The sequence below is a fragment of the Coptis chinensis genome, chromosome 2, assembly GCF_015680905.1.
Source record: "Coptis chinensis isolate HL-2020 chromosome 2, ASM1568090v1, whole genome shotgun sequence".
NCBI classification, from domain to species: Eukaryota; Viridiplantae; Streptophyta; class Magnoliopsida; order Ranunculales; family Ranunculaceae; genus Coptis; species Coptis chinensis.
Window position 1 is genome coordinate 109,885,898 of NC_141457.1, and position 25,442 is coordinate 109,911,339.

At 36.1% G+C, this 25,442-nt stretch overlaps 2 protein-coding genes and 1 long non-coding RNA gene across 7 annotated transcripts; 2 read left to right on the forward strand and 1 right to left on the reverse strand.

Moving 5' to 3' along the window:
• The first annotated feature begins 4,449 nt into the window (after positions 1-4,449).
• LOC147520488 (kinesin-like protein KIN-7D, mitochondrial) lies at positions 4,450-17,537 on the forward strand. Its single transcript, XM_086592031.1, has 25 exons — positions 4,450-5,187; positions 5,270-5,367; positions 5,453-5,542; positions 5,657-5,709; positions 6,602-6,667; positions 6,751-6,804; positions 8,987-9,046; positions 10,265-10,343; positions 10,456-10,523; positions 11,304-11,363; positions 11,461-11,565; positions 12,002-12,106; positions 12,323-12,430; positions 12,540-12,671; positions 12,815-12,997; positions 13,246-13,473; positions 13,606-13,740; positions 14,196-14,315; positions 14,423-14,473; positions 14,633-14,680; positions 14,803-14,949; positions 15,178-15,954; positions 16,802-16,931; positions 17,012-17,131; positions 17,250-17,537. Exons 1-24 carry the CDS (start codon positions 4,796-4,798, stop codon positions 17,095-17,097), a joined length of 3,375 nt encoding a protein of 1,124 aa, XP_086448157.1. The 5' UTR covers positions 4,450-4,795; the 3' UTR covers positions 17,098-17,131; positions 17,250-17,537.
• A 1,019-nt stretch (positions 17,538-18,556) lies between these two features.
• LOC147520489 (uncharacterized) lies at positions 18,557-21,094 on the forward strand. Of its 5 annotated transcripts, XR_015214425.1 has the most exons (5): positions 18,559-19,360; positions 19,522-19,599; positions 19,736-19,925; positions 20,561-20,757; positions 20,863-21,094. It is a non-coding gene; the product is annotated as an uncharacterized LOC147520489 (long non-coding RNA). The 5 variants fall into 5 exon arrangements; XR_015214424.1 differs by having other exon boundaries at positions 18,557-19,360; positions 19,522-19,925; XR_015214426.1 differs by lacking the exons at positions 19,522-19,599; positions 19,736-19,925 and having other exon boundaries at positions 18,575-19,360.
• A 756-nt stretch (positions 21,095-21,850) lies between these two features.
• LOC147520490 (uncharacterized) lies at positions 21,851-24,077 on the reverse strand. Its single transcript, XM_086594959.1, has one exon. The coding sequence runs from the start codon at positions 23,921-23,923 to the stop codon at positions 21,992-21,994; it is 1,932 nt and encodes a 643-aa protein (XP_086451085.1). The 5' UTR covers positions 23,924-24,077; the 3' UTR covers positions 21,851-21,991.
• Positions 24,078-25,442: the final 1,365 nt, after the last annotated feature.

Sequence of the window (25,442 nt, forward strand, 5' to 3'; positions counted from 1 at the left end):
GCCACGTGTAATTAAAGTTTTTTAGTAGAATTAAAACTCTTCCAATGTGTATATCCACCTCTCTCTATATCTGAATTCTAATACAACTTGAACTATGCATTTATTAAATTGTTTGAAGTTTTCTAATACAATTTGAACTATACAAACAAATCACTGAGAGATCAAATTGGAATATTGGATATGGGAAACATGGAAACATCGTAAGAAACAATATAACCACAAAATTTAATCAATTAGGTAACTCAATCGATGTTTCTAGGAAATAAACGTGGGCTCTCACCCCTCTCCTTTTCTCACCGTTGTCACCCATAATATGATACGGGGTATGATTGTAGACCCATGTGGGTTTCATCTATGCACGAAAAAATTAATGGAAGCAACAACAATTATGGGTGCATTGAGAATCTATAGAGATTGATCTTCTAATATTAGTAGCCATCCACATGGAAGCTATGAACATATCGTTGAAGTAGAAAGGTAAGTTCAAATGACAAATTGAAGTAAATAAATACATGAGTACGTAAGTGCGTGATTTATGTCGAAGCCTCTATCTATCTGTGCTGCCATGAGTCCATGACTATCTAACAGATACATCATGTAATCAGAAAATTGATAATAACTTTTGGCATTATGAAACGCATGCACATGTCTAGATTGTAGGTGAGGTTGGTTGAGATGTATATAATTTAGGCAATAGTAATTGCAAATCATAATTTAGATGTAAATAGGGGATCAAAATTTTGACATACATGGGTAAATTTAAGCCAATGATGATTGTCTGTGCTTAGGCATGAGCTAAAATTAATCACATCCCGAAGTTTCTAAATTCTTGGTGTAGAGTATGACCACAAAGTTCTTCCTTCCACATGTAATGAAGTACTTAAAGTAATTGTCAGGTAGTTTGAAGCCGAACAGGTGTAATTGAACGTCCCCAAGTGTTGACATTAGTACGAGAAGGGATTTTAATATTGTGTTGGATGAGGTGGTGATAACTCATTTGTCATATGGGGTGGAGTTTTCTATTATATTGTTGTGGAACAAAAACAAGTTGTGCAACAACTAGCATGAAGCAAAGAGGTCTAGGTTTGTGGTGGCGAAAGCAGAACAACGACTATTAGAGCTGAAGGTGAAAGCTGCTTAGTTGATTTATGGTGCGACTTTGGTATGAGACTAATTCAGATTATGATACTTTAAGCCGCGAGAGAGAATGCTGATACGTTGGCCAACTTTAATGATGATATTTATCTTCCTAAGGGAATGAATGTGTTTATTGGGCTTAATCCTGGACAGGGGAGTTGGTAGAGGTAATTATTTACATCTCTCTTCTTTGTGTCAGTGAATTTTGTTTTTCTCCTTGGAAATTATGATGTCACTATATAGTTATTTAGATTGGGGATAACATTATGTGAGTATGGTTATACTGTTTATCAATTTGTCTGGTAAATTCAATTTTCTGGGCTTCTCCTAATATTTAAGAAACTTTGATAGTCTAGGTATACACTAATTATTAACCTTATTCACGATATTAGAGGAGGGGAGGGGTGCATTATTGTTCATGTTTACCCCCTTTAGAAAATACTCGAGTTAGACCTTATGCTTGGGGTTGCAGGATTTTGTACGAGGAGTTCTTGGAATTGGCTCTAGATAATTGCTTCACCAGAAAGAGCATTTCATAAGGGTAGAAGTACATTTGAACTTGGAGTAGTTCAACAACGACTTTATTGCAGTGCCGGCTCGTCCTTTATAGAAAAAAGGCGACCGCCTAAGGCCTCACTTTGAAAAAGGCCTCGTAAGTTGCATGGTTTGTTGGAAAATCCCCAAAGTTCACCTTAAAATAGCCCTGGAAGCTTTTATATCATAAAACCCAAAAGAAATTTCTAAAACTAAGAATCTAACATGTAAATTCCTTCCGAAAAATTAGGCCTCCAATCACATGGGAAAAAACTTCCCAAAATTTATAGGCCTCAATTCTTTGTTTCTTACTACTTATATACTATTTTTCTTTATTAAATTGTTGAGAAAAAAAGGCCTCAATATAACAATATTATGAAATCCGCCTTAGGCCACACTTTGGTTTGAGCCGGCCCTGCTTTATTGGATATGCAAAAGTTGGTGCATGTGGAAGGTAATTATACACCCGACACATGTAAGGTGAACTCTTTGAGAGGCTACTAGATCGCACGAATCAGTTGAATGTGTGATTTTATTATGCCCAATTTGAAGCAATTGCTGTTATGGAGGCAGTGACATGCTAAAAAAGAATGATCATCTTCTAAACAGTTCTAAATAGCGGAAATCAATAAAAGTGAATATTACCTAATCAGGTAAGGTTATAGTTCTTTTACAAACAACTTTACCGCTATGTAATCTTTTCTATATATAATGTGTTTTCAAATAGTGGAAGTGGGAGAATAAACAACGTTATGATACCATATAATTACAATTACACCTTCAGGTGAAAATTCAAAATGCAATGGATAAATGATGTGTGTGAGAAATCAATAACAGATGTTATCAGCTTCCGATTCAAAAGGAAAATAGTTGAATTAGCTTACAAATAAATTTATTTTGGGAGTCTTATTTATAATAGAACTTTTGGAAGAGTTATATATTTTTTTTTTTTTTACTAAAACGGTTTTAATGCGTAAAATATCTAAAAAAATCCGGACGGGTCTAAAATCTAATTATATATATATATATATATATATATATATATAGCATTAATTGAATTGGAACAAACGGTTGTGATAGTTATAATAACATGGATCTAGCACATACTTGAGAACACTGGGAGATATTTTTAGGTCTTTATTATTGGTGTTGTGTACTTGTGTCATGGGTGGACATTATAACATTGTTGTATCTACATGTGTTGGGATTCAAAGAAGGCAACTCCCTCATTCACTGCAAATTTCTAGCACCTTATATTTTGCACTTGGTAAAAAATATTTTGGGTCGTACGCGTTGTGAATAAAACCTTTTATGAAATGTGACGGTCATGCTCTGAACAAGTGAACAATACATCCCCAGTGATCACTAGGGAGTATGCAATGTCGATGATTTCGAGCGGAATCTTAGAATTCCGTTCAACATTTTAGTTTTTTAACAGGAATAAACTGAATCGAAATAATAACGTAGGATCGAAAATGATAAATTATGAAATTTGATCCGAATATATTGAGTTTTTCGAGCTTTTGGAATTCCACAAAGAGAAAATAGTATAGAAGACCAATTTCGAGCCAAAATCACTCTTTTGGACAACCATTTTCCAAAATTGTTAAAGAGGACAATTTCCAGTGTAAATAATCCAAAAAACTAATTTTCGGTTGAAAATAACCTTTAAAGACAAATAATCCGGATTTGAAATAAATGTTTTATAATTTTACTATTTTTATCGTTTTTCATATTTTATGTTGATATACAAACAATGATTATTCATATCTAAATAGGTAGACATACCTTGTACACTATATTGATATATGAATAATAATTGTTTATAGTCTAGTGGGTATTATTACTAATCATAACTTATATTGATATATGGACAATGATTATTGAATAATGATTATTCATAGCTCATATTGAAATATAAACGGTGAACAACATACTAACAATGATTTTTCATAGTTTATGCTGGAGTATGAATAATAATTGTCTATAATTGTTCATACTTTTACGTTGACTATTCATACCTCATACCCTAATAGATATTCTTAATGATCATACATTATGTTGATTGTTTATATTTCATACCCTAAATAGATATAAATGTTTATACTATATGCACTAAGTCGTTTCGATTGGGTCGGATTAGGCCGTTTGTTATTTCGGATCAAAAGTAAATTGGACTTTTTATCTATCCTAGCTGTTTTTTTTATTTTGTGTCAAAAATATACTTTGAAATTTCATCTACTCTGTCGTGATTAAAAAAATGTTATGGGAGTGATTTTTTTGGTCCGTTTTGTCATTGAGAACTCTCCCATTCCACCATTCAAAATCCCAAACTAAAATAAAATAAAAAAATAAAAGGTAACGAGACAAATTTAAATTGCACGCAATTGAAAAAATTTAACGTGTCATGACAATAACACTTCCGCACTCAAACTCCTCGTTTCAGCCACATTCTTAACTCACCTCTCATCCTCTCACCCTCAGTGTCATCCATTTTTTCAGACACTCACCTACTCTATCGAAAGTACAAAAACTGAAACCAATCCAACGGTTCGTACACAGAGACGACACTCTGCCCTAGCTGACACCACACTTCAGGTTTTGTCTACTGAATCCGCAGTAATTTCCCGCTCAATTAAACTCTGTTTTAATTTTCAAACTCTGGCTTATAGCGCGTTCAAGATTCCCAGTGTTTTAAAAACCACCTTAACCACGTCACCACAACACGCCACCTCATCACCCTTTCATTAACTACTAATTTATCCCCTAGAAAAAAGGAAATAAAATAGAAAAAACAAATATATTTTCTATTCCACTCTCACCAGTTCTCTGCCACTCCACAACACAACCATCTGTCTTAAAACACACGAAACGAAGACCCCTCTCCCCCTCCCTCTCAAGAAAATGTACAAGTAACTACTCTAACTAAAAATAAAATAAAATAAAACAAGATAGAGATCTGAGTTCAGTCTTCAGTGTGAGTTGTTCTTCACTTCTTCTTTCTCACTTTAGTATAAAAACAGCATGTGAAAACTTCTGACATATTCCTCTTTTTGTTTCATTCTTCTATTTCTATTCCCCTCTTCCTCATTCCACTTCTTCAAAATTATTGTTTTTAAAACCGATGGCGGCTTCTTCATCACGAGGAAGAAGTAGTTCGCCATTCGGATACCGTAAACCAATTACATCAAGTCCATATTCATCAACATCATCAACTTCATCATTAATTAACGGAAGATCCTCATTCCCACGTTCTTGTTCCTCTTCAGCTTCCTCATTCTACAATAATAATAATTCCGGTTCGGGTAACGGTTACTCTTCTAAACCGGTTTCACGAGCAGGCCGTAATAACGACGCTGGGTCAATAAACCGACCCGGTTCGAGAAATAATAATAATAGGATGGTTGCACCGGTTGCTTTTCCGTCTGCTGAAGAACTTATTGGAGATCCAATTGTTGTTGACTCTTCGAGATCTGGTGATAGTATTTCAGTTACTATCCGGTTTAGACCGTTGAAGTAAGTTTAGATCTGGTTTTGTTTTTATTAGATCTAAGGGTTACAATGTGGGTTGATTTTTTTTTTTTTTTTTGGATTGTAGTGAGCGTGAGTTTCAACGGGGCGATGAGGTGGCTTGGTATGCTGATGGAGATAAAATTGTTCGAAACGAGTTTAATCCTGCTACTGCATATGCTTTCGGTATGCTCACATTTAAAGAATGTTATTGGTTTTGAGGCATTGAGCTGGATTGAAACACTATTGGTGTTGTTTATTTGTTTAACAGATAAAGTGTTTGGACCGTCAACGAAATCAATGGCAGTGTATGACGTTGCTGCTCGACCTGTGGTTAAGACTGCAATGGACGGTATCAATGGTAAGATAACTATTCACATAACTTCCCAATTTGTGAATTGTGACCCAAACATAAGCTTCGGCCTTCAAGTAAAGTGAATTCATGATTGTCTTTGTTGATGGTTATGCATTGCAGGGACTGTATTTGCGTATGGTGTTACCAGTAGTGGGAAGACACATACTATGCATGTATGTACTTCATTCTCCTTTAATTCACTATTTTTTAACTTTGTATATTACGTTCATGAGAACCTCCCTATGTTGTACTGGAGTCCCTAGCGATTGATCCATTTATTGTAGATATTTGACTGAACACTGAAGCTTGTCATTACAATCTCCATGAAATGTTAATATCTGTAATCTTCATATGGAGTTATGGTTGTGATTTACACGCTTACATCTAAGGTTGTTTCATTAAAAAGGGATAAGAATAAAGGACGAGTTTGTACAGTTTTCTACTAACGAAGGAATACTGCAGTCTGTAGCCTACAAGTACAAGTACATTAGCAAGCTACTTAATTTTGTCTTATGGCAACAAACGCAGTATGCTCGCTGTATATACATAACCTGTTTTAGGTATTACTGATAGTTTAACAGCCATGGGTTTAGTTTGCTTGTAATATAGGATATTGTCACGAGTGACTCCACTTGTGTGTGATTCTTATCTGAGAATGCCAATTTGTGGTTGCAAGGTTCTCCATAATGTCTACAAAACTGCCTTTTTTATATACATTAAAAAAAAGAAAGAAAAGAATCTGTTTATTTTTCTTTTGTTCCATAATGTTGTTTTTCATAATGCTACCAGTCCTGACTGGATGCTTGGTCCTTTTAGTATGTGTATTTAATGCAATAGTTTTTGGCTGGTATTGCTACTGCCGCTCAGCAAAATTATGACCAAGTACCGAGTACTATTGCTAATATAATGATTATAATTACTGTGCTGATTAAATATTCAATGCTTTTTCCCTGTACACATATTTATTTGTAGTTATATATTAAGACTTCAGATTAGTCTGAGTATTCGGCAGACTATTGTGCAGTACACTTTGTTTATTCTGTATCCTGATTTTTGGTTTTGCAGGGAGATCATAACGCTCCTGGAATTATACCATTGGCCATCAAGGATGTTTTCAGCATAATACAAGATGTAAGTTTATTTATCTGATCTGTTATGACATGCTCTTTCTTCTTAGCTTTATATCGGAGTAAACATGCTGAATTTTCTTGCAGACTCCTGGAAGAGAGTTTTTGCTTCGCGTGTCATATCTTGAAATATATAACGAGGTTGGTAATCTATACTTTGTTTGTTGATGTGGGTATGTGTTTGGTAATTCTATTATTGTATTTACTATTATAATTGTGTATTGTCATTATTATTACTTGTAAGCCAGCAGGACCTCGTGACTGTGTAACTTGTGCCTGCTTATCAGTGAAGCCACAATCTCCACGCATGGATAAGGCAAAAGAAATCGATATCTGCCAAAAAAAAAAAAAAAAAACTAAACAAAGAAACATAGTAAAGAACAAACTAAAAGTAACTTAAAGAACAAGTGGAGCATATCAGAACGATATTTATGGTAAGACTGTAAAAACACTAATATGAAGATGAGAAGGTCTCAACAGATGTCATAGCTAGCAAAGTGAATTTGTGGCAGGTTACTAGTTCACTCTTTAGAAGTATTAATGTCGTAACACATTTGGTAATAACCCAAAACTAAATGCTGATAACATGATGAATTGCAGTCGGGATGTTAAAGGGAGGGTTTGGGTTGATGATAACAAATATACTTTTGGTAGACATATCATGAAAGAACAAGCATTAGTATATACGCTATGCAAAGTGCCCAATCTGTACAAGGAAGAAATCTGTCTTCATCTTGGATGACAACAAAATCCTCACGGTGAGTCCTATTTGTTCATCTCATCCTATGGTAACAAAGTATTGGAGTTAATGACATGAATCCTACTTTGACACTGAGCTACATATTAAGGCAAGGATCCACACAACAAACAAGAAGATTCATCTATCTTAACGGATCAAACTTTTATGGTCTCACCTTTTCAAGACTTATGATTAACAAATTGCAAAGTGCTCTCCAACAACTTGAAATTGGTTCCCATACACATTAATAAACGTTCTGGAATGTTTCAAATGAATAGACATTACTGGAATGTTTCAGTAAAAGACCGCCTCTTATCTCCTGGTAGCGAACCTGTTGTTTCTTTAATAGCTAAATTTAAGCAGGTGAGTTGAATACGAAGTGTCGCATTGGTTGGGAAATATTTCCGGGTCGATAATTTGGGAAATACAATTATATATTTAGGAAGTAGAAAAATAAGGAAATAAATTTTAACCAAACTTGTTGAACCAAAAACGGTTATTTTAGGGAGTTCACTTTATGTATCGAATAGATTTTTGTAAAATTTATTATCATTATATTTTCTTTCTTTTTTGATTCATGAAATTCTTAAGCACAAAATTTTTTGATTGAATTTGATCTAAGTGAATTTAATGCTGCTTCGTGTCTTGGATACAAGAACACGACCGTGTTAATGCTTTGTGTTTAGGCTAGTTGTATAAAATCCAATTAAATCATTTTAGCACATGATTTTATTTTGTTCTTGAGATAAGCCTATAATTGCTATATATATATATATATATATATATATATATATATATATATATATATATATATATATATATATATATATATATATATATATATATCCAAGGTTTAGACAGGTAGGACAATATTTCTCTCCGTTATGTTTCTTCCCTGTTCTCCTTTAAGGACATCTCCAATGAGGGGTGTAAATCGTATAACGTGTAAAGTTTACACATTAAAATAATAATAATAAAAAAACTCCCTCCAATAGGGGTTGCAAACAGTAGTTAATAAGCTAATACAACAAGTGGGGAATACCCCACCTAGATACAAGTTGTTAAAAAGCCCGGGCGTCACTTGAAGTGACACGAATTTAAAGTACGTCCGGACGTCACTTGGCGTCAAGTGACGTCCCGCTGTAGTTCTAAAGTGTCGAGTTCTAATTTTTAAATTCTGACGTCATTTAAAACTGACCATCCCTCTTTAATTTAAAGAGGGAAGTGACATCCGAGTTAAAAATCCAAACTTTTGTACATCTCTCCATTGGGAACTATAGAGTGTGGGTATATATAGCCTATAAACTAGTGTGTATGTGGAGTTGTTAAATCCCAGTGGCACCTAGGTGGAGCCTGTGTGGCACTTAGGTGGAGGTGTAATTTTACACCCCCCATTGGAGATGCCCTAATGTATGCAGTGTCTATATCACAAGATATTTTGCTTATTGTTCATTTTTTTTTTTTCGTCTTTATTGTATTCTGAAATGTGGGTATTTATATTAATCTTATATTTGGTTATACCAAATTTGTAGTCGAATGTCATGTAATTCTAAACCCTTATTTATTCTTTTATTTTTGTTGTAGGTGATAAATGATTTGCTCGACCCAACTGGACAAAACCTACGTGTTAGGGAGGATGCGCAGGTTTGAGTTTTGAATTCTTATCCCATGAATTGTTAGCATTTACATTTCAGACTTCCATTCTAAAATTTGTCTACATATTACCTCTATTGACTCGTTTTAGAGTTTTATGGTGGAAATGTATGGAAAATATTGGGTTGGTTTTCTATCTGGCTACATGTTACATTTTTGTTCTCATCAGTGCATCTGTTACGTATTGTACTGATAGCCATGCATTCACTTCAATTCAGCGGCTTGATGTCAATATGATTTGTACTTTCCCTTTCATCAGTTCACTCGTGTTTTTTTGAACTTTCCAAAATTTATAGTTAAAAACCCTTATGAAGTGATGTGACCGAAAGCAAAGTTAACATAATCTCCCACTTACAGAAGATTTTAACGTAGGAAGGTTTTTGGATTGACTTGAACAGTATGGTTATTTTAACTTGTATTTTTTTAAAAAATATGTCTCACATGATATAAAGATAGGGTTTAAGATGCTGAATGTGTTAGTTGTGGTATGTCGAGTACGAGCATTGACGATTGTCTGGTACACAAAAAATTTGTTGATATACTATGCAAGTTGTGGTGGACAAAACATATTTGACGAATAGCTTGAACCATAAGCCTCAGTGTTTGCAGAGTTTATAGCCGTGAGGCTATATAGTAGTCATAAGCTTTAGTAGCCTGAAGGCTAGTTTTTCCTAATCGTTGATCTAGTGGGGTTCCGTAAACTTTTTTGAACGGTGACAGTTGTTTAAAATTTTTATGGCTCTATTCATGTATATTGAAAAGCATGGTTTATAATTGCTTGAGTTTTCTCAATCCGCTCTCACAACTTGACACACTTTCTGCTTGATCTACTAATTATTCCTTAAGAATCTCAAGTAGTGTGTTCCCTTAGGGTCTAACTAGAGTGGTTTATGTTGCACATGCTCATACCATCTTACTTGTCTGTCGTCTGTTTATCTATATATTTTATGATGCAAGAGTATAAGACATAAGAAATTAAGAATACACAAATGATCACTTAATCATCAAATGATCAATTGTTTGTGCTAACCTCTATTTTTGCTGATCCACTCTGTAGTAAGAGGAGCATTCTTTTCAGTGTATTTATTTTTGTTTATCTGTTTGTTTTTGATATAGTCAAAACATTTATTCATTTCTTATCTTCTTTGAAGTTTCATCACTTAAGTACAATTTATTGGATGTTAACGGGCAAACTCAAAATTGCTGTAGGGCACCTATGTTGAGGGAATAAAGGAAGAAGTTGTTTTATCGCCTGGTCACGCACTATCTTTCATTGCTGCTGGAGAAGGTAAGTTTCACCTTCAAATTTGTTCACACACCCATTTCGAAAATTCAGCTCTTTTTTCCCCTCCCAGTGTCCTCATTTTCTTGTTTCTAACACCTAATGTTTATGATGACAGAACATCGTCATGTTGGTTCAAATAACTTTAACTTGTTCAGTAGCCGCAGTCATACCATATTCACTCTGGTAAGTGTTCTTCGAAGCGAGCATCCAATTCTATTATGCTCCAGTATTGCTCGCCTGCTAAGAAATCACATGCTATTGTGACGTTTTTCAGTATGTGTTTTTGTGGTTCTAAGTAAAACAAAAAATGTAGTTAAGAAATTCATAGTACAGGAGGCTTATGTGCTTCTTGATTGCATTCTGTAGCCATAGGTTTATATGTTAAATGTGCAAGTTTTGCCCTAGTAACTGCATCATATGTGGATATCCACCTGATCCCTCAACATGCTGATACTGCTCACTTTATAATCTCGCTATAAGAGGTGTGCATGTACCTAAAAAGCCTTAGCACTATTGCAGAAAGTATGACATCCATAAGAACCCCAGGTTTTATACGGAACCTCACCAATATGGGAATGAGTTCCTGGTGCATCGATACAGTCCCCACCTCTACACTAGGCCATCCCTTTTTTTTTTTAGTTGATAAAATGTGGGGTGTAAATATATAATCACAAGTTCCCTTGTTAAGCTATCTAAAAATATGTATTACTGCTGGGCTTGGATCACTGTTAGACATCTCGATATAGCCGCGGCTTTTAAGCACAAATGTTGTTTTTTTAGGTATCATCAAAGTTAGGTTTATTTCTTAAGCTTAATACCGTTTGTGTGGGTGTGTGTGTGTTTTCATCAAGTGCAAGATCAAAATTGAATATGAATATGATTAACTTGCACTTGTTCTTTGATGTTTCCTTGTCTGTCCGTCTGTATTTTGCACTCTGAATTTAGGCACTGTGTTTATGACAGATGATTGAAAGTAGCTCCCGTGGTGACGAATATGATGAAGAAGTGATATTCTCTCAACTTGTATGTGATTGTGTTGTCGATTACAGAAAAACTTTTTAAAGCTCAAGGGTTCCCATCTCACTCTCTTTTGTTGTTTGTTTGTTTAATTCTACTTCAGAATTTGATTGATCTAGCCGGATCAGAGAGTTCAAAAACAGAAACAACTGGAATAAGGAGAAAGGAAGGGTCGTACATCAACAAAAGTCTTTTAACTCTTGGAACTGTAGGTGTTTCTATTCCTTCCATTAATTTTGGCTAACGTTCCAATGGAAGTTGTTTTGGTTAGTGAATATATATTTTTTTCCTTCGAAAAATTTACACCCGCCCTTGTTTATTGTAATGACATTTATTATTATAACTGAGCTAGGATATGTGAATTCTCTGGTATAGTTAAAGTTGGAAAGTGAAGCTGTTCCTAGTGATACATACTTATGTTGCATTTAGAGGTTTATGTGTTTTATTTGACAATTTGTTCTCATAGTGAATATGTTTTCCATCTTTGGTTGTTTATGTTTAATTATTTGAAAGATGAAGAAATTGCATTGTTATACACATGGAATTTATGGTTTGTGTGATGAATAGATATGTGAATTCGCTGAAGTGTTTTAGTTGCTTATTTATTATATTACCATAGATCTGATTTTGCCTTAATACTGAAGGTAATTGGCAAGCTAAGTGAGGGGAAGTCATCTCACGTTCCATATCGTGATTCCAAGCTTACCCGTCTTCTACAGTCCTCATTGAGTGGCCATGGGCATGTATCTGTAAGTATTGTTCAACATCAAATTGTTCATATTAAATCTCATCGAGCCATGTATAGTATTCATGAGGTGTTTTAGTGCATACAAGGAAGTGCATCACACCCCTCTGTACTCCTTACTGAGTGTTTGTACATTTTCTCTTTTCCTTTGGGACGCTTTTGTGTCCTTATTTTGTACTTTGGGTTGTTATTCAGTTATTGAATAAAGGATCTTCTACAGCTTATATGCACAATTACTCCTGCATCGAGTAACATGGAGGAAACTCATAACACATTGAAGTTTGCAAGCAGAGCAAAGCGAGTTGAAATCTTTGCTTCACGAAATAGAGTAAGTACATAACTGACCTCAGCATGCTATCAAGTTTCAACCAGAATGGTATGGTGGCAAAGCATACTTGGATTTACCTCTTTTTTTTTTTTTTTTTTTCACGTTCCAGATTATCGATGAGAAGTCATTGATTAAGAAGTATCAGAGGGAAATTTCAACCCTTAAAGAAGAACTTGATCATCTGAAGCAGGGGGTTCTGGCTGGTATCAATCATGAGGAAATATTGACCTTGAAGCAAAAGGTTATTTATACTTTAAACCAGTATTTGTTGTCCAGCCTTTTAATGTTATTGTTTCAGCTTGTCTCTATGATTTATGATCTTATCATTGTAAAATGTCCTATTGTTTGTCATTGAGCATTTTCTTAATCACATGATCTGAACAGTTAGAAGAGGGACAAGTGAAAATGCAATCAAGATTAGAGGAAGAAGAGGAAGCAAAAGCAGCTCTAATGAGTAGGATCCAAAGACTAACAAAGCTCATACTTGTTTCTACAAAAAATACAATTCCTGGATATTTGAGTGATGTATCCAGTCACCAACGACATCATTCTCTTGGTGAAGATGAAGTAAATTTCTATTATACTCTTTAGTCAAGGGATAAAGACAGTTTCTCTTCGTTTTTTTAGCAATGACAATTTCTAAAATAATTTTGGCATTTCAATATAGTCAACGTTTAAAATAAAACTAAATATATGCTTTACTGAATTGATTCTGAATTTTGGCGAGAAAATACAAAACAGAAATATGATTTGAAATGTATCCTGTTCTATAATTTGTGGCGGTATTATGATGCTGGTTATTTCATTTCTGTCAGAAATTGGAAGTTTTAGGTGAGAGTTCTCCCCTGCTTGGAGAAACTGAGGATCAGGATTCTCCATCTTCTGCTTTATCAGTTCCGTCAGACCCATCATATAATCTGAGACACAGAAGATCTTCCAGCAAGTGGAATGAAGAACAGTCACCGACTAGTAGTTCAGTCACTGAGTCAACCCAAGCCGGTGAACTTATCAGTCGGTCTGGAAGTGGTTCTAGACTACCAACGGTATGATTACTGCTCTTTTTTAGTTGGTGTCGATCTTTGTGTATCAAGATCGGTAGACTCAAAGTAATTTGATTTGACTAGAATTAGACGGACTTTCAATTAATTTCAGCTTCCTTTTCTTATTGAAATTAGGCTATGACATCAGATCAGATGGATCTGTTGGTCGAACAGGTTAAGATGCTTGCTGGTGAGATTGCGTTCAGCACCAGTACCCTCAAACGCTTAATGGATCAATCTGTAAATGATCCTGATGGTTCACAGGCGCAGGTGAAATTATCTTCATTTGCAGATTGTGATTAAGATCTTATCCGTGAACTCTAACATACAATATCTTCTTGATATAAGTCCGTGTTAGGTTATTACCTTGTTTTCCCTCCTAGCTCTCATTTTGGGAGTTAAATAATTAGATTGAGCTCTCATTTTGGGAGTTGAATAATAAGAGCTTATAAACCGATCTAAGAAAAAAGGAAAAAAATTATTTCTTATATTGGAATTGATGCAAGGACATACTTGTAAGCGTCTCATTTTCAATTGCTAAACCTGCAAAATGAATGGAGGGTTGATATTTTAATTTCTTTTGAATGCTTATGTTTTTTAAAAATTCATTATAGTTTATACAATGGTGGAGGACAAACACGCTATATAATGAGCTGCGAGTCCTTCTTGCCTATGGGCTCTTCTTTCATCTTTGCTGAGTTGTGTTGAATGCTGTAAAAATGCAGATACAGAAATTGGAATCTGAGATACAAGAAAAGAGGAGACAGATGAGAGTATTAGAGAAACACATCACTGAGAGTGGTGAGGCGTCAATAGCTAACGCATCATTAGTTGACATGCAGCAGGTGGTTTTATTTGCTCATATGTTGTTTCATTACTATTTTCATTCTTTGAGTTAGCGATGGTCTATGTTTGTTATAAGGAATAAAATGCGGTTTCTTTTGAAAAACAGACGCTTATGAGATTGATGACACAATGCAATGAGAAGGGATTTGAGCTAGAGGTCAGTATAGATACTCTTTTATTTATGTGCCTACATTCGTGCGTGTATGCGTGCTTGCATTTGACGTGAGCATTCAGTGTCAACCATTTAAAATTTGACGTGCTTTGAGCTAATAACAATTCAGATTTTCTATCGTTAAAAGCTATGAACTGAATGCAGATTAAATCAGCAGACAATCGTATTCTCCAGGAACAACTGCAAGATAAGGTAATGGAATGCCAGAGTTTCTATTTTCCATTTCCTTTAGTAAAACATATATATTCTTTATGTAACCACAATTGACCTTTCTTTTCTATATATTTTGACTCACAATTTTTTTTCTCCTCCAGTGTTCAGAGAATAAAGAATTGCAAGAGAAACTTCTCTCATTGCAACAACAATTGGCATTGGTCAATTGTGAAAAATCAGAATCAACTTCAGATCAGTGTGGCTATGAAGATTACATTAACGAGTTGAAAAGAAAAATTCAGTCTCAGGTAGTTACTGTGATCATTAGGTTTTCGATACTTGTTTGTAGTTAACAATGTAGCGCGGTATACCTAATCCTCCCCCCATCCGCCTTTTTTTTTTCGTCTCGATATAGTTAATTTCATGTAGTGGTAATTCACATCTTTATCCTGGAGTTTATATCAACGTGACTCTCATGGGCTTTTATCGCTTATTTATTTATCTATTAATTTTATTGGATTTATTGTTCCAAACAGGAGATTGAGAATGAGAAACAAAAGCTAGAACATGTTCATCTAATGGAGGAGAACAGTGGATTACGTGTGCAGAATCAAAAGTTGGCTGAAGAAGCTTCTTATGCAAAGGAGTTGGCTTCTGCTGCAGCTGTTGAATTAAAAAATCTGGCTGGTGAAGTCACAAAGCTTTCACTACATAATGCCAGACAAGAAAAGGAGTTGTTAGCTGCTCAAGATATGATTAATTCTAGAGGTGCGGGCATGCAAACAGTTAATGGTGTCAGCCGCAAGTTTTCTGAAGGCAAGATTGAGAGTATGAGGCTTGGAAGAAAAGGTCGGCTTACTGGCAGGGGCAATGAAATCCCGAGCACAGTTTTTAATGAAGCTGAATACTGGAATCTTGATCCTGATGAAATAAGGACGGAGTTGCAGGCAAAGAAACATAGAGAGGCCCTTCTAGAAGCAGCTTTAGCTGAAAAGGAAGCTGCTGAAGAAGAATACAGGAAAAGAGTTGATGAAGCAAAGAAAAGAGAGGCAGCTTTAGAAAATGATTTAGCAAGCATGTGGGTGCTGGTTGCAAAATTGAAGAAAGAGGGGGGAGTGGTCACTGAGTTGAACACTGACGAGAGGTCTATTGATGCTGGAATAGACCTTGTGAATGACACAGAAATGAATGACAACAATAGTTCCAGTGTAGTCCTTAAAGAGTTGCATGTATTAGATGGTGCAAAATCAATTTCAGATAGTGCAAAATCAGTTGATGGTGCTGAGCTAGATCCTTTAGTTGTCCGTCTGAAGGTAAACTCAGATTATGTCTTCTCTACAAAGTAATCTACTAGGTTGACCTATGTGATACTGTCACAGACACCCATAGTAACTTTAACGGTCCTGACTTTCCTAATTTTGCAATCTTGTCAAGAAATTTCTATCAAATTAAGATGAATGTAATCTTGGTGTAGTGCTGATATTCTTTAAGGGTATCCTCCTTGATACAAATATCCTCATCAGGGATCATTGCTTAACAATTGAATACATCTTTATGTAATTATGTCATTTTAGGGCAGAAGTTGAAACTTTAACATGACACTCAAATGTGTGGTTCACTAGGATATTTTTTTTTTAATTTTTTATTGTGGCTGGTAGCCTGGTACTATATTTGTTATATCCACTATATATCCAATTGTATGTCTAGTTATCTCAACTCGGGTCTCCACAAGTGTATCGGTACTCTGTGTTCCAACCTAAGTTGAAGTGGGCTCCATGCTTAGAGTTTGAAAGCCACTGGGCTAATGCATGGACCTCCCTGTTACCAGTCAAGTTGCTCAATTTTTGGCATATTGCATTATTATTGTTCGTTAGTGATAAGAATATCTTCATGTAAGCTGAATTTCTGATTCAGCGGGTACAACCAGTGTTGGTTTCTTTTTTGACGACATGTTAATACCTTGAGAAACTCAATTGGTTGATGACTGTCAGTCTGTCTAGAAGTTATAGGATCTATGACTTTTTATTTTCTTCGGTGGATGAAGTTCTCAGTCGGCACTTGTGTGTTGATAAGCATTGTATACATATATAATTAAAGAAACCTGTCAGTTGTTAATCCTAATGTGAGCTATTCATTCTCATTTTATTTAAATGTATGCAGGCGCGGATGCAAGAGATGAAGGACAAGCAACTTGAAGCTCTGGGGACCGGGGATACGAATTCTCACGTATGTAAAGTTTGCTTTGAAGCGCCAACTGCCGCACTTCTCCTCCCATGTCGGCATTTTTGCTGTAAGTCATAGCCTTTACACCAAAACAGAACTGTATTTTTATACTATAATGTTGCTTATCAATGCTCATTTCTGGTGCAGTGTGTAAACCATGCTCACTTGCGTGTACTGAGTGCCCAATTTGTCGCACAAAGATTGCTGATAGGATTTTTGCTTTCCCTTCCTAATAGTGCAGCATGTGATTAGGACTCGTACAAAATGGTAAACGAATTAGCTCCACCGGTTTCTGTTAATTTTTTCCCCTTCTACCAGTTTGTATGGCTGCTTGATTCTTGCAAAACCAAGTAAATGTTTCTAATACATGTTTGATTTTCTCCAGGGGACTGTCATTTTCAGCTGTTTGTTTTTATATCAATTTAACATCGGGTGCAATTCTTTTATTAGTTTGCCTGTATGTATCTGCCTAAAGTGTATCCATATCGTGAGAATCTCCCTGAGGGGCTGTAAAATAAGAGGAAAAAAATACAGAAACATGGGATAGTTTTATCCCAAATAGTGATTTGATTTGAAATATACCAGTAATTTGTATTTTTGGTCTCACTTACATTCATTATCATGTACAGACTATATAGAACTATAGAAGGAATTTGCTTCAGTTTTCTTCAAATGCATTGCAAAGACAGTTTAATTAGAAGGTGATGATTGCATAAATCTGCTTATTGTTTAGTCCCAAAGTTTCTGTTTCTCTTCATTCGGGTGTTGGTGAGTCCACTGCTGGAGTTTTATTTGGACGAGAGTCCAAGCAGAATAAGCCAACAAATAGATTAGAAGCCGTGTTGGTGTGTTTACATTGAGGTTTGTAATATATCAACCTCAATGTTTCATAGAAATTCTTATGGTTGTTTTCAGAGATGACCACATTGTCTGTTTGAGCATCGCAGTTACTTGTTTTTTTCAACCATCAATGGGGATGTCTAAATCTTCTGTTACCCTATCCCAAATTTTAAGCTTGAGTATAGATTCTAGAGGTACCTCACCTCTAAATATTGGATCTAAAGAGGCCAACAGTGATTCACTGTTCGATGAATCTCAAGGATAATTTGTTAATTCCGTCCAAGTCTTTGGTTTCTCTCTTTTGCTATTTGCCATCGAATGATTGATAGTTTATATCGCACCATCTAATTTAATTTGATGATTACAATAACAGGCATCTAAAATTGTGTATCAGCAATAACTTTGAGTCATTCCTACTCAAGTACTCAACTGTTCTAATGATTTTTATAAAACAAAGTAACAAACACTGAAAAATAGAAACTAGAAATTGAAAAGAAAAGATTTTACCACAAACTAGAAAATCAATGGGCGTTGTCCAGTGTGGATTCACGAGAGACAGAGAAGAACTGAAGGGAATCGAGAATACGCAGCCCTTGTTAGTTGTTACACCAAGTGGAAAAAAAAGGAGGCATCACTTGGCTTTTACATATATATAGGTTCCCGCGCGTGGCAACCAGGCAATTTCTATTTTACTTGGTCAAACCCGAGATCTTGAGAGTAATAATTTCTATTTTGGAAGCGGTTAAACCGGGTAGCTTAAACATTACGCACGGGCACGGTTCGTTAACATTAAACACAGCTAAACGGGGGTAGCTTAAATATTACGATTTACGCCTAGTCGCCTATAAAACACCTGTATCGAAACGCCAAACGAGCGTGTTTGGAAAAAAATAGTTTCGAGATGTGCCTGTTAATTCAAGTCGTGTTTCTCTTCCACATTTGTCTTGATCCAGTCAAGCAGGAGTTTGACTGTGAGATGTTGGAAGTAGTGGAGAGGCAGTGGGATAAAAACAGTCCTTGTTGATTGGTTGTCGATGATGCCCCTTGTTTCCCAGCTTCTCCATCCAAATTGGTGGTTTTTCCTCAGGCGAAACTCCCGCCCTAATTTGAAGTTTTAAACAGTTTGCATTGATTTTGTATATACCTTTGTTCTGTAAAGACCCGCTTTCTTTCATTTTTAAAACCTGACATTGTGATTTTGGTGGGATGTGTAGTTCACCAGGTTATACTTGCCCAGCCGCCCAGCTAATAACTTCCAGAGTTAATAGCACACCACATTTAAGGATAGATAAGCTAGGGATAAGAGAAAAGTCTGGAGCTCTTTTAATCTCTCTACGGCTGTAGAGTGAGTCTAAGCCTTTGTGGAATGTCTAAGGTTGCAAGTTATCAGACCTCTAATCACTTGCTGCAATCAACAAGAGAATCAACAAGAGGATCCTACTCTTGAATTTGGACAGAGTTTGCCTAGGCTGGTTCTGTTACTCTATTGTGATTTGTGCGACCTCCGACCATCATTCTTTTGTGTTCCGTAGCACGTACAGGTTTCATAAACATGTTCCTCTAAGTTGAGTACCTCTGGTTTGAGGGTTCACAGGTCATGGACAAGAGTCACAAGATTACTGAAGACGGAGTGGTGAGACTTGAGAGTTCTCTCTGGTAAGCCAGTTTTCGTTTTCAGTTAAAGTTTTAGAGGCCCTTAGGAGAAAGTCAAAATATTAGAATGAGGCTTTTGTAGATACGTTATATAAAAAAAAGGATAATGTCCTAGAAACATTTGAGAAATTGGATTTTTCTTAGAGTTTTCTCTCCTGAGGCAGAGTGGATCTTGCGTTGGAGTTCAAATGTCTTGCTTGTAGGGAGGAAATTATCTGGAAGTGCAAACTCGTTGGTTAAAAGTAGGTAATGATATTTCCAGAGCTAGGAACAGGGTCAGTTTCTTCAGAGCCTTGTTCTCTGCTTTATATTGTGAACCATGATTTTCTCACTCTGTCACTTTGTTTAGCATTTCTGATGCAGTATGTCCTCTTTCAGTTTTGATATTTGAAATATTGTTGGTGATTATAAGAGACAAGTTTAAAATCTTAAAGCCAACACGTGAAATCTCGGCCCAGCATATCGGTGACCGTTGGGATATTTCAAACTTTAAAGCCTACCCACAATATGTTCTGATCTCCGGAGAATTGACATATTTTTGCACCATGTCCAAGACCACTTGACATTGGTAATCTTTTTTCACATTACAAAAGGATTTGAGACTTTGAGTTGTGGGTATAAATAAATTCTGACGCTTTTCTATTGTCATGGATTTACCTATTTCAAAATATTCCTACATTTCCAAACGCAAGTGTTGACACGATCCATAGTGAACTGAGATTGGTGTGTGGTTGGGGCTCTCAATATATTTACCTATTTCAATGCATTCCTCTAGTGAGAGCAAGTGGAATAATGGTTTGGAGAAGTTTTTGTGATTTGGTGGTCTCAGAAATTTTATGCTCTCCGTTAGTTTCTATCCATAGTGCCGTCGGATATTCTGTGCTCTCTGAGAATTGTAGATTCCTTTTTGTCTTCAATGAATGAATGAAGGAGTCCAGTAATTTGAGTGGAGAAGGAAAAAAAAAATGTATTGAGAAAGAATGGATTGAAGTTTTGAAAATACTGAATGTATTACAGTTTGCCTAAATCCTTTATAAACGATATTTAACTTGGTGGCTGAGGCCCTGCCAGGTAGCCTGAATGGCGTCACTTGTGACAAAACAAATAGAACGCAAGGCTCCCTTTTGCATTGCTGTTATAGTTTGTAGTTATTTTCTCAAAATCTCTTCTGCTGCTCAACTGAAATCTGGAATGACTTGCCAGGAAGTATGTTTTAAATCAGTCATCCTGTGATACCGTGGGAATGTATTTTCAGTGGCCAGTGGGTGGGTATGCTGGAATGGCTCCTAACCTTAAAAGGGTGAAAGTTGCAGCAGGATTTTAGTCAAACATTGACTAGGAAGCGTCCAAGACCTTCTGTGATCGATCGGACTCGTTTGATCATACCCTCTGCAGTTGTGGTATACTATTTTAAAATTTTCACTTAGAACATTAATTATTCTGTTAATCTCATGTTTTCTCCATGACGACTTAGCACTTTCAATTGTGTTTGCTACTTTTGCTAGGTTACTCAAATATATTTACCGAAAACAGAAGAAGAAGAAGCTAGATTACTCAAATACTTTGCTACTTCTATAGTTTTCGTATTAAAAATGTAAGTCGAGGTAAGATGGCGTGCCTATTCGATCTGTAGTTTTTACTAATAGATCTCTGAAACTAATGAGACTGCTTATAGTATTGAATATAAGGCGAAGTGCATAGTTGGTAATCTGCTTTTATTGAGTGTATTGAATCTAATATCTTGTCTTGTATGAATCCGAATTCCACCAGCATCCCTCCCATTCTAAATTCTTGATTCACTATAAAGTATAATCATTATCTGTTCTGTTGGATTAAAAATAGGGTTAGGTCAAACAATTCTGGATTTTCTGTTGAGTATTGTTTCTTAATGAGTAGCGTTCGAGCCTTTTTGCGCCTTCAAATTAGTTGACGCTTATCAAACATCGTTCTTTTTTAATTGATTTTCTAGAAATATTAAATTAGGAGTATGCTCAGTAATGAGTTGTAGGGGGGAGGAAAGTCAGGAAACTGAATGAGCCACTAAGTGCATTTTGACAAACTCAAAGAAAGTGCGTCTTGTGGATGTCTCAGTAATTAAGAAAGTGAAGATGACGCTTAGTGGCAAGCTAGGATAGGTTGTTTTAGTCTTTTAGATGGAAAAACCAAGAAAATGTATAAATACAATACTGGGGGTCTAGTGGGTGATGAACTGTTATGAACTCATAATTCCTTCGTTAGAAACCAAACCATACAAATAGTTAGGGCACGAGAACTCCATTGCATAACAAGAAGTCACCAACAAATTGTCCAACAAGCATGAAAACACTGAAGTGGATGGTGATGCCTGGACCGACAACTTGAATTGCCCCAACTGCACCTCTGGCAATTGGCATTGCCTGCATTTCTTAAGCTGTTTTCTGTTATATTGTTAGCTTATATTATTCTTACCTCTTCTCCGAAGGAAAAAGAAATCATCTCATATACTGGAAGTCGGAAGTTAAAATTACACAACAACATTAATTTAAGAATGTTTAATTCATACTTGTTCTAATCAGCTATCATAAATCGGAAAGCAGTATTAAACAAAATAAGATGTTATGAAATGAAACTACCGAAGGAATCAAATTTGAGCCATTAGGTACGCATACAAGAAGGAAGAGGAGCTCCACATAGGCCAAGGTTATCCTTGAATGCTGAAGCAGGAATGCTGGCCTTATGAGGAGGAATCGGGCCACTTAGCCTGTTTTTGGACACATCGAATTCTGCAAGCTCTCTCAAGTTTAACACCTGCTGTGGAATGCTACCGTCCAATTTGTTACCCGATAGCAATACAGACGTCAATTCCTTGGCGTCGCCAAGTTCTGCTGGTATCCTCCCGTACAGACCAGTGAACTTGAGCTCCAGTTTCTTTAGTTGACCCAACTTTCCTAGTGTCCGTGGTATTGACCCTCCCAAAGAATTATGTGATAGAACCAACTTCTCAACTGTGGATAATGACACATAGTTTCCTATATATTCATCGAGGGGACCTATGAAACGATTATATGATAAATCTATAGAGTTGTAATGGCCTAATGGTTCGTTTACCCGTTTTGAAAATATTGTTTTCAGGTGACCTGAAAATTTGTTGGAATGAAGATCAAGGTCCATTAAGAGTGAGAGGTTCCTGAAATCTGGAGGAAGAGCAGAGTGAAAGCCATTGTTGGATAAGTTGAGAAAAGAAAGGTTGGTCATGTTGCCAATCCAATTTGGTAGTTTACCTGATAAACCATTGCTAGATAAATCTAGGGTCGATGTAGGCATAGAAGATAACCATACAGGAAGCTGCCCTCTAATCCCAGTTTTGGCTAACAAAAGCCGAAAGAGGTTCATTTTACCTAGCCAGTCTGGTATTTGGACCAGACCAAGGGGATTGTAGGACAAGTCTAAAGTCTGTAATTGTTTCAGCTTAGCTAGTTGAGGTGGAATGGGACCTGAGAGATAATTTCTTGAAAGATCAAGTGTGAGGAGGTTTCGAAGGTTACCAATACTTGAAGGGATTTTTCCTGTAAATTCATTGTTAGAGAAGTATATCTCGGTGATATTAGTAAGAAAGCCAATGGTATCTGGGATATTGCCTGTTAGCCTGTTATTCTCAATGATCAGCCTCTGGATACTTGAAAGCGAGCCGATGGATGCTGGTAATCTACCAGTGAGTTTGTTTTCGGATAATCGAAAAAACTGAAGAGAAACTAGCTGTGAAATTGAGTAAGGAATGCTGCCAGTGAGTCTGTTTTGATTAAAATAGAGCAGAACAAGCTTAGTTAGTCCCCCTATAGTGTTAGGAATGCTCCCAGTTATCTGATTTTCAGAGATGTCAAGATACTGGAGTCTATTAAGGCGACCAATTGATATTGGGATACTACCAGATAGATTGTTCGAATGGAAATCAATCTTTGTTAGTGACACTAATTTTCCAATCGAAAATGGAATCCCACCAGATAACTGATTTCCTGATAGACCAATCTCTGAGAGGGATGTTAAAAACTCAAAAACCGGGTAAGGTATACGACCTGTTAGTTGATTGTCACTAAGGTAAATCTTGTTCAGCTTCCGAAGATTCATTAATGATATCGGAATGGAACCAGTGAGTTTATTTGAATCAAGGAAGAGATAATTGAGTTGTGACAATCTTCCTAGCTCCTGTGGTATTGGACCCTTTAAGTCCTTCAGATTACTCAAGTCTAGAAGTCGAAGGAATGAAAGGTTACCAAGAGAAGATGATAGAGTACCGTTCATTGATGTATCAGTTATGAAATCATCGCCGGAAGAAAGCCCAGGACGAGATACATTGACAACCCGGCCAGTGGAGTCACACTGGACACCAGCCCATTTGGTGCAACAGTCGTTGGATGGCTTCCATGTTTGTAACAGTTTAGAAGGATCATAGGTGATCTTTGCCTTAAATCCAAGCAGTGCTGTTCTATCAATACGATGACAAGCTTCTGTTGTAAGGGAGGAATAAAGGGAGAATGAGATGAATAGAAAAAATACTGAGATGGGTGTTTTGCTAGTAAGAAATGCCATTGGAAGGTAGAAATGAGAAAAAAGTGGGGGTATGAGCAGTGTTCGTTTTGAGATTTAATAAAGAGAAACAAAAGATGGTGGGGGCCTGGGGGGGCAACTCTTGCTTGAGACTGAATTAATATTGATAGTTTTGTGTTACTCCCTTGACTTTAGTTGTTGCTTAATTTGACCTAATAACGATTCATATAAGTAAAATGTGGTTTTTTTGGTGATAAATCATAAATGTCATCAGTTCATTGGAAATTTAGAATTCAGTATTTTGGAACCCTTATTTTCCTTCTACGTTTTAGCATGGAGGGTTGAATGCTTTTTGTGATTGGTCAAGTGCTCTGTTAAAATACTCTCGACTAAACTTCACTTGATTATCAATAAAATTGAGTTTTGAGTACAATGCAAAGTACTTAACTTTTACAGATCTTCTGGAATCGAATTGCTACATGGAACTATCATTTCTGACCAATACTTAAAAAGTTGATATTCATTTTTTACATGATCTATCTAATTAAAATCACAAGAGTTGTGCACACCAAATTTTTTGAAGCAAAACTTTAGTGTAGCCATGCTCAACATCTACGCACAACGGGTAGAAAACATAAACGAAAAAAATGGAAAGAAAAGCCAAAGTTTTGCATTCCCACATAAAGGTATTGTGTTGTTCAAAGTGTCCAACAATAGATGTTAAAAAATAAGTGATCAGATCTTGAGGTTTAAGGATTGATGACGTTGAGGTGGTGGCCATTACTGTGATGCCTACATACACAGAAAATGGATAGAATTGAAGCGGACAAAATGATATCCAGGTTTCATGTGGGTATGACAGGCTCTCTGCCTCTCTGCCATCCGTGGGCAAGTAAATAAGACACCGCTGCTTATATGCCTGAAGTTCGGGTAACATGTTGGAAAGGAAAATGGGCGGGCATAATGCTTAACAACTAGGCCTTTATGCCTCCCACAAGCCCACGATGCCTACGAGAAAGCCCAATATTATGAGTTTTTCCTTAATGGGCTTATTTGGGCCGGGCCTACCAAATCTAGCTGCTACTCGTCCATCAACATAGTACTGTATGTTTATGCTACAGTATTTCGTATTTACTAAGATCAATTTTGTTTTGCTATCACAATTTATGGCATTGTCTTAGTCACACAAACCGTTCGCTCTCGCTCGGTGAACCTCGCTTTCCGATTTTAGAGCAAAAGCTCCATAAAACCACATTCTAAGAATATCAAAACCGCACTCTATATTTTCAAAACCGCGCGCTCTCGATAAATTCGTTTCATAACAAACAAGAACATTGTTTTAACAAGCTGTTAAAATTTATTTTGTTGGTTAATACACAAGCACAACCCCATTGTTGTAACTTGTAAGGCTGTAAAAATGGGTATAAGCGTATGACAAAGAAGACGGAAAATTGAAGCTTTCGCAGGGTCTGAAGTTGTTGAAGCTGCACACCACATTGAGTTGAATCATTTGAATATTTGATTCCATGGATTCCATAGATAGAAATTGTTTTGAAATTTA